A 17,317-nucleotide genomic window follows, 5' to 3' on the forward strand; every position below is an offset into this window, starting at 1 on the left:
GGGATAATGCCAAACACTTTTGGACAGGATTTCCTTAAAGGCATTCATGGTGTTGCATGCATTTGAACACGGGAAACATGATGGATACAGTTCTGTGAGCTTCAGAGAGACATTCAAACCCTGCTTTATTTTCTCACTTTTGCACACCTGGCCCGTTATTTTGTGATTGTTGGGTTTGTCTGTTTTGGAAAGTTACAGATTCCATTCTGACGTCAGAAAAGGATTTAGATGTTGTTATCTGATCCGACAAGCATAAAGCCTTAATGCCTTGACTGCCAAGTGCCTGTGTTTGCATTACATGGTACAAACTACAGAAACACTTTGAAGATGGTCAAAAAATGTGGTACAGGATATGTTTAAGTGACTCTTGCTATTTTGACCAAGTGGACAGTGTTGTTCATTTTCCATCTTTAAAGCCCTAAAAGGTGTCAACATTGCCATATTGTTCGTCAAAAGTAGCTAACAACCGCATGGCAACAGTAACTAAAGATTTAGGATAGGTAAAATGTTTTGTCATTTTCAGTCATTTGTAGTGTGAATCTTTAAATATCAGCATGTAAATGCATGTAAATGTGGAAAATGAGGATTATCTCCATGATAACACTGTGTAAAAGTGGCATCAGCTGTAATACTATTGTTTTTAAATGTAGTAAGTCTATATGTGGGTTTAATCTAGATAAATGAAAGTCTAGTGTTGGTTCCAGGAGCCATTTCTTTCACCAAATGAAGAAGTGAGTAACAGATTCAAAGTGAAGTACAGAAATAAACCAGGAGAGGAGGGAGATACAGAAACATGGAGCCTAAGAAAGAAAAGGGAGAGAGACTGAGAGAGGAGGACGAGGGGATGGAAAAGAAAGAAAGAGGACAAGCTGTCTGCTGCTGATGGGATCCTCCTCTGCCCTCCTGGTTTGCAGTCTGGTTGCTTAGCAACTGCAGCGGCCTAAAATAACCTGCTGGGAGACAGAAATAGACCAAAGATATATGGACAGATTGGCCAGTGTGTGTGTTTGTGTGTGTTGACACATGCTTGAAGGGATTTTGTTGACTGGTTTTCCAGCTCTGTTGGTTTACATTTGACTTAGTTGAACTATTTTATTTTTACTTGTCTCACTTGTCTTTCAGTATGTGATCGAGTACACTTATATTGCAGTTGTGTGTCTCCAATTGTGCGTCGTGACAAAGGCATATGGATAACACACCAGGCGCACAGGTGCGGGTCCATTACCCATACTAGTTGGTTGCTATGCTGATCGTCAGGGAAGTGACATCAGAATGTTTAGTCAGCACTGTGGCCCTGTCAGAGACAGTTGCTAAGCAGTTTCTGCACCTTAGCAACCACTCCACTGCCACCGCAACACAGGGTCCAGCAGAGAAGGGACAGAAAGGGAGGAAGTCAGGTAGCACTGACTATAGCCGAGAGGAGAGTCAAGAAACAAAGCAGATATGATTATTAAAATAACTGAGAAGGTACAACAAACCCAGTTTGACTCCACTTCAGCGGAGTCCAGTAACCTACAGTACAACAACGCAAGACAATGTATTAATTATCTTAAAGAGAACCAAATATAATGCAGCACATATGTAGTTACATATTTATGATCAACAATAATAAAATAGCAATAAGAAAGTTGTAGTTTATGTAGAACAAGCGCAAGCAGTAGTCAGTTTTAATGATGACAGTCTGAAGTAGGGATGGACGATAATTCAGTAATATATTATCTTTATTAGTTTATTGACTTTCAGCGGAACCATATTGTAATGATGTGATCTCATCATTTCCTAAAAATGTATGTTGTCCAATTTAGAGCTGAAACAATCAGTCGATAAATCAATTAGTCATTTTCATAATAAATTAATAATTTCAACTTACTCTTTTGTGGTTCTTTTTGGACTGTAAGACTTGTAAATAATTAGAATATTTGTTAGTTGCAGATCTAGTCCAATTCAGTCATTTTCAACAAGATGTAATTAAAAACTAAATTAGATCATTAGTACACACACAAGTTTTTTTCATGTTATACAAAACAGGGGAACACAGTTCATAGCTTTTACATAAATTTGATAATCTTACATATCTCATTTTATATGCATTTGATATATTGTCAGTGTCATGATGTCAGTTTTCAGCCATATCGCCTGCCTCCAGTCTGAGGTGTTATAGTTCAGTGTACAATGTGAGTGAGAGAACATTTAGTGAAAATCTGTGCCTGAACCAGAAAAGACACATCTGAACCTGAGATGTCCCTTAAAAAACTGAACTCAAACATACCAAACCACACAGACCCCGAGGTAATGGGACCCCAACATACACACATAGTTTGCTGATATGGTGCCTCCCATTTGTTTTAATCCTATTCAATTAAATTCAGTTTTTATTTATATAGTGCCAAATCGTAACAGAAGTTATCTCAGGGCACTTTTCACATAGAGCAGGTCAAGACCGTACTCTTTATTTTACAGAGACCCAACATTCCCCCATGAGCAAGAACTTGGCGACAGTGGCAAGGAAAAACTGCCTTTTAACAGGAAGAAACTTCAAGCAGAACCAGGCTCTAGGTGGGCGGCCATCTGCTTTGACCAATGATCCTACATAGTTCATAGTCTCTGTCATCTTAACCAAGCCTCAAACTGCTGATTAAAATACATTTTTTTCCTAACTTGTACATTTAAATCTGCCTGGTTGACTTCAGCAATACAAGAGTCTAATGTTTAACCCTTGTAACAGTGACATTCATTTAATTTTGTCCTCAAGCAGTGATGCGTATGAAGTATGCTCAAATTTGAATAAAAAGGCCCATAATGAAATTCACTGCGGCTGGCAAATTCTGCCTCCCAGCTAAAATACAATACTCTTAAAGTAACAGGCACAATTTCTTACATGATGAAGCTACATTAAAGTTTTGATTGCTTAGCTAAAGATGCAGCAGGTGTTGCTTATTTTATAAGGCTCTTGGGTCCAATCAAAGATTTTCACAGACCTAAGACTCAGTAAATTACCAAGAAATAGAAAGTGTGGACCTGGATTGAGTTTGAACAGGCCCTCAATTATCTACCCAGAGATTTCTAATATGTGGGAGAAAGCAGCTTGACAGATCTGGAAAAGGCATTACCCAGTCTGTGTGTGAGTGGATGTTTTAATCTTGACAACAGATAGAGTGTAAGGGGAATAAACTGGTGTGTGTGGGGTCTCCTTCTCTTCAGCTACTAGCTCTATAACAACTACTTTTGCCTGCATTTACTGCTTATTATGTAATTATCTGAAGAAAACACCAACCACCAACAGGCAAAAAGGCAGAAGCGTGACAAAGTAATTGTTATGCAAGTCACAAGTTAAGTCTAGAGCTGCAACGAATAGTCAATTAATTGATTGATTGATTAGTTGCCAACTATTAAATTAATCACCAACTATTTTTATAATCAATTAATCATTTGTGGTCATTTTTAAGAAGAAAGTCCCTGATTTTCTGATTCCAGCTTCTCAAATGTGAATATTTAGTGGTTTCTTTATGACAATAAACTGAATATCTTTGGGTTGTGGGCTGTTGGTCAGGACAAAAGGAAACATTTGAAGTTTCATTTCAAGTCAGGGCTAAAATCCAAGTCAAGTTATGAGTCATTTGAGTGAAATCAAAGTCAAGTTGCAAGTCTTTTGCTTTCGAGTCTTTTCATTATATCTTTGACTCAAGTCATATTTGAACCCAAGTCATGTGGCCTTAGTCCACACCACTACAAAAAGGCCAACAACACTGACTCTGAAATGAATAATGTCTTCAAGTTCTAATCCTGCGTCCCTGTGTTAATAGTTCAGTTAACTCTGGTTATATTTGATATGTAGAAAAATCTAAATCCTTCTCTTTTTCTCTTCCTTTAAAACATTAAAGTATTTTTGATAGCTCATCTTGAACTCATGGGTATATACATACACTTATCCAGTCAAATGTGATTTGGTGCAACCAGCTAAACCCACCAATCATATAAAACCACATTTGACTCTTAGCTTGGGGGTCATAGTGGCACTTGCAGAATGATATCATGGGTCAGAGGTGTGTTTTTAGATGTCAGTTGGCAAAAACTTTCTTTACATTTTTTAAGACTGTGGTTGCAGTCCAATTTAGTCCTTTCTTCCTGCCTTCCTGAGAAAGATGAAAATGCAAATGTTATTTCAGCTCATCATCTCATCAGGAAGTCCCTCTGGTTTCTTTTGAATGTGTTTTGTTAATGTTGCTTTTGACTCACCACACTCACTATCTAGTCGATACACAGGTGCAGCATGATACTTTTATTCCATACGCCACTGAAAAATTACAACAATGCTACTCTACAACTCAGCTGTATTCTACCACTTTGTGTCTACTGTGAGCTGAGCAGAGGAAGCTATTTCAAACTGCTGAGATGTATTCATTTAGGTACAAAGCTTCACTTACGGCATCAATATAGGGCAATGCAGAAAAGGCTTTATGTTACCAGGGTTTCTGCAGGTCTCAAAAGACCTGAAATGAATTATCTAATGTAATGTTTTTTTGAAAAGATGTTATTTCTTAATCATTTCAGGGTTTTCTTTGTGTTGCATATCGACGCTCAGATCAATCCAGAGCAGGTTTAGTCGTACAACATGCATCTTCTCTGCTCTACTAAACACAGCTGGATCTCATGTCTGCAAACATATAATTTACTAGTTTTCTCTTTCATATTTTCCCCATTTAAAGTTTGAAAACGGCTTTGTTCAATCACAACTTGGATGGGTTTTGACGTCTTTGTTTTCAAAGTAGTTTGTTTTTTAAACAAGCTGGCTTTTAATTCTTCTTCTTTCCAGTAAAAAGGTCATAAAAAGTGTGAAATTTGGCTTTCTAAAACTGCACATACCATGTTTTGGGTTTTTTTTCAACAATTAATAGTGTGCTACTCTGTATTCATTTTATCCCAGAGTGTTTCTTAACCACATTGCTTTAAATCGTTGTTGCTTTAATGCAACCTCAATCACTGCTGACATCAATTATAACTTCATACAGTCATTTGATAGGCTCAGTGTTTGATGTGGCCTCTCTATAATTGGCCAGAGTGAAGACGGCGCAGACCAGGACAGTCCAGAGGAGGGGACGCCAGCGAGCCCCCGCACCAAGCGCAGAGTGGGCCGTCCTGGCAGGAAACGCAAACAGCTGCTTCCTGTGAGTACAATAATTATGGGCTGTCATCAGCCTTTTATAGTCTACACTGCAGTAGAGTGATTGATTATCTGTTCACCTATGCAGTACATTTTACCCCTGTCTAACCTGAAAAGCACTGTTGAACACGCATGCACTTTGCTTCACATTTATGCATTCACACCTGCAGAGCTGCTGAGTGTCAACCACAGTCAGCTCAGTATTTTCTAAAGAACACAGCAACACACAGAAATCTGGAGGCACACTTACTGTTTTCATTGAAGGGGACCTATTATGCTCATTTCCAGCTCTATATTTTTATTCAGGGACGCCACTAGAGTAGCTTTGCATGATTCACAGTTCAAAAAAATCCTTATTTATCTTATACTGACCCTTTATGCAGCCCCTCAATTCAACCTCTGTCTCTTACAGTCAGTCTTAGCTCCTGTCTCTTTAAGGCCCCCCTCCCAATGAGCCCACTCTTTTCTGATTGGCCAGCTTCAGGAAGGCTAGCGAGGGGCAGCCAACTCCATCAGAGTCGTGTTAAGTTACCGCCGATGAAAACCCAACATTTCCTGCTTTACTGCTTCATATTAAAAACTTTTAAATGACTAAATAATGGTAGACTTTTATTGTGAAGAATTTATAGTACATGAAATGTGTTCCTCACCGAATTAGCGGAGCTTCGTTAGTGGCGCTAAAAACCAGTCGACACAACAATATATGGAGATATTTGGTGCTCTTTGTTCAGCGGATAGGTTAGAAATAATGCAGGGAGGAACAGTACAAGCAGGAACAGCCACAGTGATGATGATGTTTGATGAAGAGCTGCAGACGACTAGCACACCTCCAACAGGTAAACAGTTTATTTTACTTTGCTGTGCTGTGGAATGGAAAAACACTCACAGTGTATCAGCTCGACTCGCTTCATGGCTCTTCATGACTATCCCCAAAACAATGGGAAAATGCCATAATTTTAGCAGAGCGGAGCAGTGAACGCGCACGCTGTGCGTGGAGCAGATGACCATATAAAGAAATCTGTCACAAGCCGACGTTGACTCGGGCTGAAAGTAGAAAAAACTGTTGGAGTGTTCAGAGCAGTCTGAAGCCAGTGCTTTTTGCTCACAGAGGTTACTTCTACATACGTTTATCTCATTATTTGACACTTTGGCCACATTTAATATGAACATCAGACATTGTAACATTATATATATGACTGAAAATAAGGAAAAGCATAATAGGTCCCCTTTAAGTGTCACATGTTAGTGTGTGTGACAGATAATGAGACAAAGCACTTTCTCACAACAGCTTTTGTTGATTGCTTTTCCTCTGCTTGTATGTTATACCTTGAGATCCTTTTTTTCTACCAGTGTGCCTAAAAATGGAGATTCCTCTTCACATTGACTGGTTGCTGGTCTAACCAGTCCATACTCTCCCCTAACATTTGATGTTAGCTCCATGTCCTCATCAATTTTAACTGTCATCATTCACACCTGTCTGTAAGGCTTCACCCCCCACATTTTCCACCACCTACTCGCTGTTACCACTTTGCTTAAAGTTGAAATTAAAGAAAAACTATGGTTAATTACAAGTAATGTAAAAAAAGACCTCTGACCAACGACAACAAGCACATTCAGACAATCAGGCAGGTTCAAAACAAACACCCATGTTAGTAAATAGTTAGTAAATTTATTTGGAACAGAAAACAAAGGTGAACACCAAAATTCTTAATGGTATGAGTCTTAATCACCATGTTACCAGGATGCCCAAGTGAATGGTAAAATTAGAACCCAAACTGGCCATTGTTCTTGGTACTTCCTGGTTCAACTTTGACCTACTGGACATGCATGGTTTTCCTGTGTTTTGAGGGATTATTAGCGACATTACGCACTCAGTTTTATCTCAAAATAAAGTCAAAATCTGGCCAAACTGCTTGTTTTCAACCTGTATGATTGTCTGATTGCCCCCATGTTTGTTGCCCCCTCATTGTCGCTGCCTACGATTTTTAGTGATGTGGCCGCGCTCCAGATCTCGACAATTTCTTTGGTAAGTACAGTGCAATGAAAATAAAAACATGTAAAAAAACTGTAGTTTTTCTTTAATTGGTTTTACTACATTTTTTTGAGTCACAAATAAATAATAATAATAATTAAAATTGTCTGTTAAGATAGTTTCTTTGTGATGAAGATCTCTTTTGCAAGAGAGATCTGAGAACAAATTACGTATAAACAAGATCACGCCTGACGAAAGTCAGTCAGGCCATTATTTATGTATATTTTTCACAAGCAAATCTCAAAGTCTTTTACATAAACACAAAAAACAACAGAACAAGAGAACAAAACCCTGCTTGATCTAACTCAGTGGTCAATGACATATTGAACGTATCTAATGTAGCTTTTGTTGCTCATTATCTGCACTAGTGAGAGCTTTAGTTAACTGGTCAACACCGAATTTAGTATATACATTATAAAAAACGACATAGTGGCAGTAATGGGTGGAAGGTGAAATCTGTTCTCACACAGATGCTCATGTTGGATGTTTCTGCTTTTTCAAATATGCATGAGAAAATGTGAGTAAAAGTTGCTCATTGTTCCCATTTCTGCTGTGGTTTTGTAGTTTTAGGGAGCAGCTCTGCTGAGAGAGTTGGAGAGTACTTTTACACAAGATGAACTTGTTTTTCTCAGACGTATGGTTGACTGGGGCTTTGAACTGGAAACCTTCCAATCACCTTTAGGCCAGTGGTAATAAGCTATGAGTGGTGTTACAGAGCTGCATTATTACTGTAATGACCCCACACAGTATATGTCTTCACTCTCACTGACTTCAGTTCTTTGGCAGCTCCTCTCCTCCATATTTCTCTCTACATTCATCTTCTTATCGTGTGTGTGTGTGTGTGCGTGTGTGTTCCTTTTTGCTGTCTGAACTCTGGTAGAATCAGCAAGTCAATATAGCTGATCAAACAATCCCAGACAGAGAGGAATACCGAGTGAGCTACTGTGAGAGTGTGTACCTGTGAGTGTGTGCATTCATGTGTGCAGGAGAGCAGGTCTGATCATGCTTTGATGTCTGAGCTCTGACAAGGTGGGCAGGATTAATGTGGGCCTTGACACATGCACACACACATGCACATATAACACACACACAAACACATGCAGATGTTACACACACAGGACTGCAGATAAAACACACAATAAAACGTCTGCATGTTTGCAGTTTGTTCTACAGTAGTGCAGTAGTAGCAGTATTAGTGGAAGTAGCCAGGTAATGAGAATATTGGCAGTAGTAAGTTGCAGGTAGTAGTGGCAGTGGTTTGAGTAGCAGTAGTTGCAGGAGTAGTAGTAATAAAAAATAAAATAATGACAGTAGTACTAGCAATATAACTAGTAAAGTTAAAGCAATAAAATTGATAGTAAAAGTAGTAATACTATATGTAGTAGTGGTAGTAGGATTAGTGCTGGTAATAGTACAATAGTTGTAGTAGCAGCACTACTAGTAGGAAGTAGTAATAGACATTGGTTTTAGTGTATAATAGTAGTAATAGTTGCAGTGGCAGCAGAAACAAAAGTAGTAGTAGTCATATAATAGTTTTAGCAGTAGTAGCAGTAATGGTAGTAGTATATAGTTTTAAATATATACTAAATATATATTTAATATATATTTAATATAAATTTAAATATGTTATTGTAAAACTAGTAATAGTAGAACAGTGATTTTTGTTTGCAAAATTGCAGGCTTGAAACATATTTTTTAAGACAGTTGAGCAAGAATAATAAAAGACCTACACAATGCATGATACTGCTGCAAGGCTGTAACACATAAAATGCAGGTTATCCCACACAGCTATAAACTGTCAGTACCACATGCTTTAACCACGTAGATCAAGGGCAACTTTAATAATCAATTTGAACACGAACAAATCACAAAGGTCAGTTCACTAATTGATCTACTGTGGTTCATGTTTCTTTACAAGACATCGGCCTGATATCTGTAGACTGCTGTTACCTCAACAAACTGAACATCTGGAAACTGTTCAGTCGACTCCTAGCGCTTCAACTCTCGTAACCAGAGATGATACCTCGTCAACTAACACAAACTGAGAGCTCAGATCAGCGTGCAGAGTTATTTTCAGTCTGTCCTTCTCGTAGATGCGACCGTTAAATCCACTATGACATAGCCAGATAGCATGTAGTGTTACTAATCACGTTAAATGGTTACGGGACTGTTGTGACTCAAAACGACCAATGTAGCAACTAGCAGCTTTGTTACTTTTTGACCAAAAACTACATTTTATGCATTTTATAATAGCTCAATTTTACGATTTAGACATTTTGCTTGTAGTAACAACAGTGTAGCAGTATTATCACATGTAGTTGTTGAGGAACATACTTACAACACAGGCCTCTTGCCCAGCGAACAGTGTGTTACCTATTAACTCTCCTTGTCTCTGTTTGTCTCTCTCTCACACACACACACACACACACACACACACACACACGCACACACTCACAGTCATGTTTCCATCACTTCAGAGGACATTACATCGACTTACATTCATTTCCTGGAGACTTATCCTAACCTTAACCATAACTACCACATGCCTAACCCTTAACATAACTCTAAATTTACCTTAACTTTAAACCAAGTCTTCACCCTAAAATTAATGGTTTAAGTAAAGAGAACTTGCTTTTTGTCCCCGTAAGGGAGGTGAGTCCCCACAACATGACTGTATAAACAGATTTACGTCCCCACAACATGAGGAATACCTGGTACACACCCACACACACACACACATACACATACACACACACACAGTGTATCCAGGAACAGAGCTATTGTGTGGGGCTCAGGGTGGAGCTGTCAGTGACACTAACTACAGAGAGCAGAGAGGGAGGGAGGGCCTCCTTCACTTTCTCTCCTCCACTCACTCTTCACCTCTATCACACATACACACACACACACACACACATACTTCTTGCCTGTACACATATTATTAATGGTGATTGTTTCATGGATAAGTAGATAAGCTTCATGGTCCTTAACTATGTCAAACCTCCATTTTTTCTCTTTCCTTTCACACTCATTGCTTCTTATTTTTTCTGGCTGCTGGCTTCTGAGGTGTTGGTCTCTTCCTCTTCCCTCCCTCCTCTCTCCCCCGATTTTCTCTTTTTTTTTTTTTTTTTGCCACGGGAGCCATGTGTGGAGCAGGTGGTGGGTTTTTTATGCATGTGTGTGTTGCGCTTGTGGCTTCTGCTTAAACACTTCAGAGTAGTTTGAAGAACAGAAGGACTTAAGAGATATTTCCAAACATTTATGTATTATCTTTATAGAGAGCCGAAATCAAATCAGAGCTTCCAGATTCCGCTCCAGGAATAGACTCATAAAAAATCCCATTAACATTTGTAACTATGCTTATAACTAAAAATTCATCCTTGGTACAGAGATTTTCTGGCACAGAGATGTGTGATGATCTAATATTATTGTTTATACAGTATTTAGTTTTTTTTAGTGGCCTTTAATGACATTGTTTCCCAGATGTTAGCAGGCTAAACATATTTGCTCAACAGAGGATACAAGTCCATGAGCGAATGGGGGGGGGGTCGCGGCTAGTTCAGACATGTCTGTAATAATAGCAGGACAGAGAGGAGCAAACACTGTTCAAGTTTGTAGACGGCAGAGATTACATCTAGAAAGTTGAAAAATAACTTTTGAAGAAAGCAAACAATGAAAATGTTTGACTTGGTTAAAATAACAAAGATTTAAATTTCTGATAGCAACTGCTGTGGTTAATGTGGAGATTTCTAAGAATATGGAAAGTCAACTATAGGAACACACTTCATTTTTTCAGAAAGACAGATGAAAGAAAGGCTAGATTAGAGATTGCACTGAGTGACAGAAGCTAGTGGAACGAAAGCTAACCGGATGTGAATTCATGACTTCAGCTCTCTATATGAGCATCATCTCACAGCCACATGTATCAATGCTAACAGAAAAAACATAAATCCACAGACTTTTGTTAAACTAATGCACTTCAGTGAGACTGAACTATAATTATTGAAACTTGAACTTGGACTAAGCATGACTTGATAACCAGAGTTTCTATTTTCTCTTGTATGCAGCTTAGTCTGGGTTCTTCTGGGGTTTACGTTCTGCGCCAAAACCACAAAGGTCACAGAGAGATTGTGGAAAAACTGTGGTTGTGTTAGGAGTGTTTGACAAAAAAGTGTCATGCCTTGTGGCTGGTAGATAAAAAAAATAACTTTTTGGGGGCTAAAAGTGAAATTGCTTTCATATTACAACTAACGCTGCAAATAATAGAGCTTTGTTGAGGTCCTGGAAAAATTACCTTAAAATCCTCTACAGTGTTGCAAACTACACAGATTAAACTAGATTTCTAACAAATCATTAAAACCCAGGTTACTGAGGAAGTTGGATTACTGCAACCCCATGTGAAAACCTTAATCAAATGTTTACCTTAATCTAGGTATTCACGGTTACTTAACTACTGAACTATTACTTAAAAAATCTCGCAGTAAAAAAAAACACAAAGAAGATGTGCTAGATCTTTTTGGTTTCTGTCCTTTTCTCTTTTTCATAAACTGGCTTTTGTTAGTTGAGTGTCTTAGTATGTCAGCAGAGATTAATATCTTTGCATTTCAGGCTCTATTTATGGGAAAGCTTCCAGACCCAAATGGGACACTTAATTAGTGATTTAATTTAAGACAGGTGTGCTGAATAGCTGTCAACAGTGCTGGCGAGAGAAACAATACAATGTGTTGTATGCTGCAGCTGACTAATTACAGTGATTAAGACCATTTTCAGGATAATAAATCAAACATATTTTAAATTTGTATTTATTAATTAATTTACGCTTACACCTGAAATGCTAAAATTCTGTATATGTATGTTTCCGCCTGATCGGGTATCAACTGATGTGCAGTTTGAGGGGGTTCACATAGCCTGATTAAGTTTCTAAATAATTGGCCTCACGATTTCTGGCATGTCAGAAACTTCAGTTGGCTGTCCTGTATGGAGCTAATTTCCTGCCAAAACTTAACAAACAAACAAAACGTGTTTTACAAATGCCCTACGATTCACTAACAAACGTAGTATGGTTTTAACACTGTTAGTTGCACGTTTAAACTGACTCATAGCGCCGCCTGTTGTTGTATCAGAAATATGTTGTGTATTTGTTTGATAGGTATGTTTTGTATTTGCAAACCACACTGTGTTTGTTAGTGAATCATAGGGCATTTGTAAAACATGTTTTGCTGTTTGTTGGCAAAATCATGGCCTTGCAGTTTGAGCAGTTCCACAGTCCAAAATCCCACGACTGCTGTCAAAACATGCATTTTAAAGTATAATGATCTTGTTTTAATATTATTCGAATAGTATTATACATGTTGTGGTTAAAACTGTAGTCTGACTGAGACCGCTGTGATATTAAAACTGAACTTCTCAACAGAACAGGCAGATCATCCTGTCAATGTCTTCCAGCTCGATCCATATTTTTCTTTTCTTTACTGCTCAATTGATCCGTACAGCGTGAGAATAAAAATCACTGTGCAGAAATGCAGATTAAAACGCGTAGTGTGAGTTTACACAACATGCACGACTAAAAACACACAGCATCTGCCCAGGTTAAGGTGCTATACAAATATAGTTGAGTTGATTTGATCAGAGATAAATGTAGACATTTGCTACATCTTTTACTCTTTGAAGAATGAGACCTCTGTAGACTACACAAGCAAATAGTGAACATAATCATAAGAGATCTTTCAGTAAATGCTTTAACAATCAACACTTTTGTCATTTTTCAGTAGGTAAGGTTAGGTAAGGTTCCTGTTTTGTCTTATTTGCATTTAGAAGTATATTTGCCTGAGTGAAAAATAGCAAACTAGAAACTAGGAATAGCTACTTTGGCCAACATGGCCACAGTAGCTAACCCTAGTAATAACAGCTGTTAGCTAGCAAAACCAAAGCAAATAACACAAATAATGAAGAAAATTAAAATGAATGAGAAACTCATTAAAATGAGGCATACTCTAGCTGAAGTTGAAACATGTTTAGCTTGCGCACTGTATGTAGCCTATGTATGCACTATGCATTACCTCCAAAGGTCAGACTGAAAATAGGAACAGCTACACATATTGGCTTGTCTGCACACATTTCTTGTGTGTTTGTGTCTGCTACAATGTAAATAATATGCAATGCACCTTAAACGGTTACTTTAGTTATATCTAAAGCCATCATGCTTTTATTTTCTTTATTTACGGCATATTAGTATGCTTATTTTATTATTTTTGGGGCACTATTGTTTTATTGTTTGCTACATCCTGTTCTCTGCTCAGCCTTCCCTCGGGTATCATCAGAGTTTCATGCAATCCGAAAACTGCCCTTCATTGATGAGTTCAGGTTAGAGTCTGTCAGCTGAGGAGTAAAGTCAGGTACTTTCCACAAAGTCTTTGACTCAAGATCAAGGTTACACATCTAGAGGAGATACTGAGAGAAGAGGAAGTTCAGTAAGCAAGAAAGTGTGAAAAAAAGACCCACAATAAACCACTAGTTTATGTACTGTATGAAGTACTACGTATGTGTGTGTGTGTTTGTGAATTCAGCCCTCATTATGACTAATTCTAATAGTGTCTTCCAAGTCGATGCACGGTTGGCTTGTTTGTGGCGACGAGTGTTGGGTGATATCTGTGCAGTAAGTCTTTACATGAAATTAAATGCTCTCAGTACAACTTTAAAGCTGCATTAAGCAATCAAATAACTTCCTGTAATGTGACTCAACATTCCAGTCTGCGGCTCCGTGCAAATTCTGGCAGCTTTCAGGCCATAGTTTTGGTTTTCCTTCGGCCCAAATCAACCCAAACATTGCACCTGCTCTCAGCCTACAAGCTCACACAAGCCGACTGTCACTTCCTGTACAGTGGTAAATGGCGGAGAGGCGAAAGTTAACAAGTGGCGGAAGAACGTCGAACATATATAGCAATCCAAAGACATCCAGATATTTTTCTCAGGAATTGGGGGACCAAACCAGGGCTGAAATGCATTTACATTGGACAGGCGGCCAAAAAGACGACTGCAATGGAAAGTCCATGTTCCTCTGTCTCTGCTGAATGTGTAAGTAGTCAGTTGTTTGCTACAACATTAGCAGTATGAGCTGATATAGTATCACGACTCATTGCTGAGTCTTTTTGCCTCCTAATGGTCAGAAATTGCTTAATGCAGCTTTAATTTTATATCCTGGGGTTAAACAATAAATGTTAAGGCCATGTGTTCGCATCAAGGACACGTGATGGTATTGCATGTGCACAAGACAGAGACTGGTGCACTCATTTTGATTTCATATTAAAGCATAAGATGACACATTTTACTCAGATCTTGGTTAATTTGTACCATTGTTTTGATTGTTTTGTGCACACAGTTTTTAAATTCATGTGAGCTAAGTTATTGCTGTTATTAGGTTTCCACAATAATTAAAATGTGCATATTTTTGGAAGCACATGCTTGATTTTACTTAGCAAGTGTTTGAAAGTGTTTGAATTTAGTTGATTACTTTGATTTATTAAGTTTGAATGTGATGTGCTTTTTTACTTGTTATGCCATTTACGTATTTACATGGAGTCTATGAAATGTTTAAAATCGAAATATCTTTTTTATTTTTTCAGTAAAGTTTATTTCTTGATTTATTTGTCCCAGTGAACATGTTGCTTTTCACATTTTAACATTTGTAGAATATATAGTTAAAACAAGCTTGTAATGAGAGCTAATATCACTAGCATTCCTATTTTTAGGTAAAATAAACTTTATTTTTTGTTTCATCAAAGCATCATCTACTGCCAGCTCTGTAATGTGATGCAGTATTGTCAGTAAGAAACAAATGAAAGTTTCTGCCATTTACATGCAGACTGGAAGGGAAAAACCCTGCTGGTCTTTTAGAGCTCGACCCTGCATAAACTTTCAGAATGGGGTTGATGTAGTGGCACATGTATGTCTCTATACATGCATATATTTACTTGGAATAACTTTACAAAAGGGCAAGAGCACATAAACACACACCAAAAAATATATTTTGGTCTATATGTGGGAAGTTTTTGGGCACTAAAAGCATTTAAATGCCACCAAAAATCCACCTATGGAAGAAAACCTTCTGCCCCTGCATTGAGTATTCTGTGTTAGAAGTGTGTGTTGGTGTAACAGTCTGCCCTGAGGCCCTTTTACTCACCTTTTGTGCCTTTTTATAGCCCTTCTCACCTGCTCATTACAGTCTTTGTGGGCTTGTTACACTAGCTAGCGTTAGCGTAGCCTTTGAGCTTGACATTCACCCTTGCTCTCCACCTTTTAACTACTCATCTATAAAATCTGTTAGCCTGTTAGCAACACACACACATAAAAACCCCGCTGGCCTTTTAGAGTGGACACATGTGTAGGACACCTACACATGATTAGAGTTTAGCATCATTAATGCTGGTGAGCTAATGGATAAACCATTGAATTAGAAATTGGCTTATAAACAGGAGACTGTTTGAGTGCATAATTAAACAAACCGCGTGCTGTCATCTAAATGTTTTGCAGTGTAATTACAATACTTATGTTTGAAATTTATTAAAATTTAAAACAAAGCAACTTTCATGAAATAGTATTTTTTGATTTTCATAGCGGTTATTTGACATTTTATGTAATTTTAACGAATGGTTAGTATCATTTGACACAAAGATTTCCACCCACATGTGCTCATTAATCATTACACATTAAACAACATCAATACTCCCCTTCTCATCTCATAAGTGTGTGTGTGTGTGTTAATGGGATTATTACACTGATCCTATGCAGACACTCTCTGCTGGACGTACCTGCTCTGCATTGTACTAACAAGGGCAGACTAATAGGTATGTGCGTGTTTTGCGGTAGCTCTTTGATTGTGTGTGTATGCATGTGTTTTATGTGTGTAATATAAGGCCTGTACATGTGTGTGTACAATTATTATGTCTGTGGAGTCCTTTGATGAGTCTAGACGAGGGCAAGCAGCAGTTTTCTCAGACATAGACTGTGCTTCGTCTGTTTCCCAGGAGATGGCGACCTCTGACCCCTGTGCAAACGCCCCCCCAACGCCGCCTGAGGAGCCGGAGCCCTCCCCCTCCCCTCGCAAGAAACGCGGGCGTCGGAAACTCGAGCAAACCGAGAAGAATAAGGGTATAGATTTAATGCAAAGTCATATTATTGTAGTAGTATGACTTTGCTTGTTGTTAGTCAGTTAACATATTTACTTTTGTGGAAACATTTTCTTATATGGGATTAAAGTTTGAAGGAAATTTTGCTGAAACTGAGAGCAAAGTATATAAGTAAAATGTCTAATTTATCTACAGAAGCCTCTGATTTAAGTATAGAGTAGCTAACTTGCTAACATTTTGGATGTTTGATGGTCATGATGTGTCTAATTTTTAAAAAATGAATCACCCACAAGTCTTCAACAGCACTTGTCAGTTTACCTGAAATTTTAATTGCCAAATAACTTCCAGATTTCATTGTTTGAAGGCATTTCAACTTTAAATATGGATGCCAGAGAAAAGTGATGAAAACCATGAGTTTACCTCCTCATTAAACCTCTAGTTAAATCTGTACAAATGGGCCATTTCCTGTAACTTTTCTTCTCGTGCAGACGAACCAGATGACAGAAACTGCGACTCCCCCAGAGAGGTGAGTAAACCAGTACCTAAACCACCTCTGATGCTTTTTTTTTTTTTTTTTTAACATCCGAAAATGAAACTAACCACTCTCATAGTACAAGCAGATTTAAGAGTATAGTAAGTGTATAGAAAGCTGTTTTGTGGCTGTGTGTGTGCAGGGTGAGACTGGGAGGCTGCGGAGGAGGCCAGTTCCCAGAGTGACTTTCCAGGCTGGAGATCCGTACTACATCAGCAGGAGACAGAAAGAAGAATGGCTCAGCCGCTGGAAGATGGAGGTGGGAGAGAGACAGGACTCTGTCTGTGTGAATTTGTAGCTACAGCAGAACGGAGGCTTTAATTTCTTTTTAGAACCCAATCAGAATAAAAACACCTCATGTAAACACTGCAATCAGACTAAACTAGCTTATTAGGAAGGGAAAATTCCTTCTGCTGTTGTGTGAAAAGGGTGGTTTAAACACTTTTAACAGATCATAATTTGTCATGTAA

At 38.2% G+C, this 17,317-nt stretch overlaps 1 protein-coding gene across 8 annotated transcripts in view; it reads left to right on the forward strand.

Moving 5' to 3' along the window:
* The window catches only part of LOC137169352 (DNA (cytosine-5)-methyltransferase 3A-like), a 66,304-nt gene that overhangs the window by 11,469 nt on the left and 37,518 nt on the right, over positions 1–17,317 (forward strand). For 4 of the 8 annotated variants that reach the window (XM_067572468.1, XM_067572466.1, XM_067572467.1 and 1 more), the window contains exons 3-6: positions 5,058–5,165; positions 16,214–16,337; positions 16,804–16,841; positions 16,990–17,106. In XM_067572468.1, the coding sequence (XP_067428569.1) occupies positions 5,058–5,165; positions 16,214–16,337; positions 16,804–16,841; positions 16,990–17,106 (387 nt within the window). Of the gene's footprint in view, positions 1–5,057; positions 5,166–13,525; positions 14,265–16,213; positions 16,338–16,803; positions 16,842–16,989; positions 17,107–17,317 lie in introns of those variants that run through there. The other 4 variants (XM_067572471.1, XM_067572472.1, XM_067572470.1 and 1 more) reach the window with 2 other exon arrangements.

Source organism: Thunnus thynnus, chromosome 18 (genome assembly GCF_963924715.1).
Source record: "Thunnus thynnus chromosome 18, fThuThy2.1, whole genome shotgun sequence".
Lineage (NCBI taxonomy): Eukaryota > Metazoa > Chordata > Actinopteri > Scombriformes > Scombridae > Thunnus > Thunnus thynnus.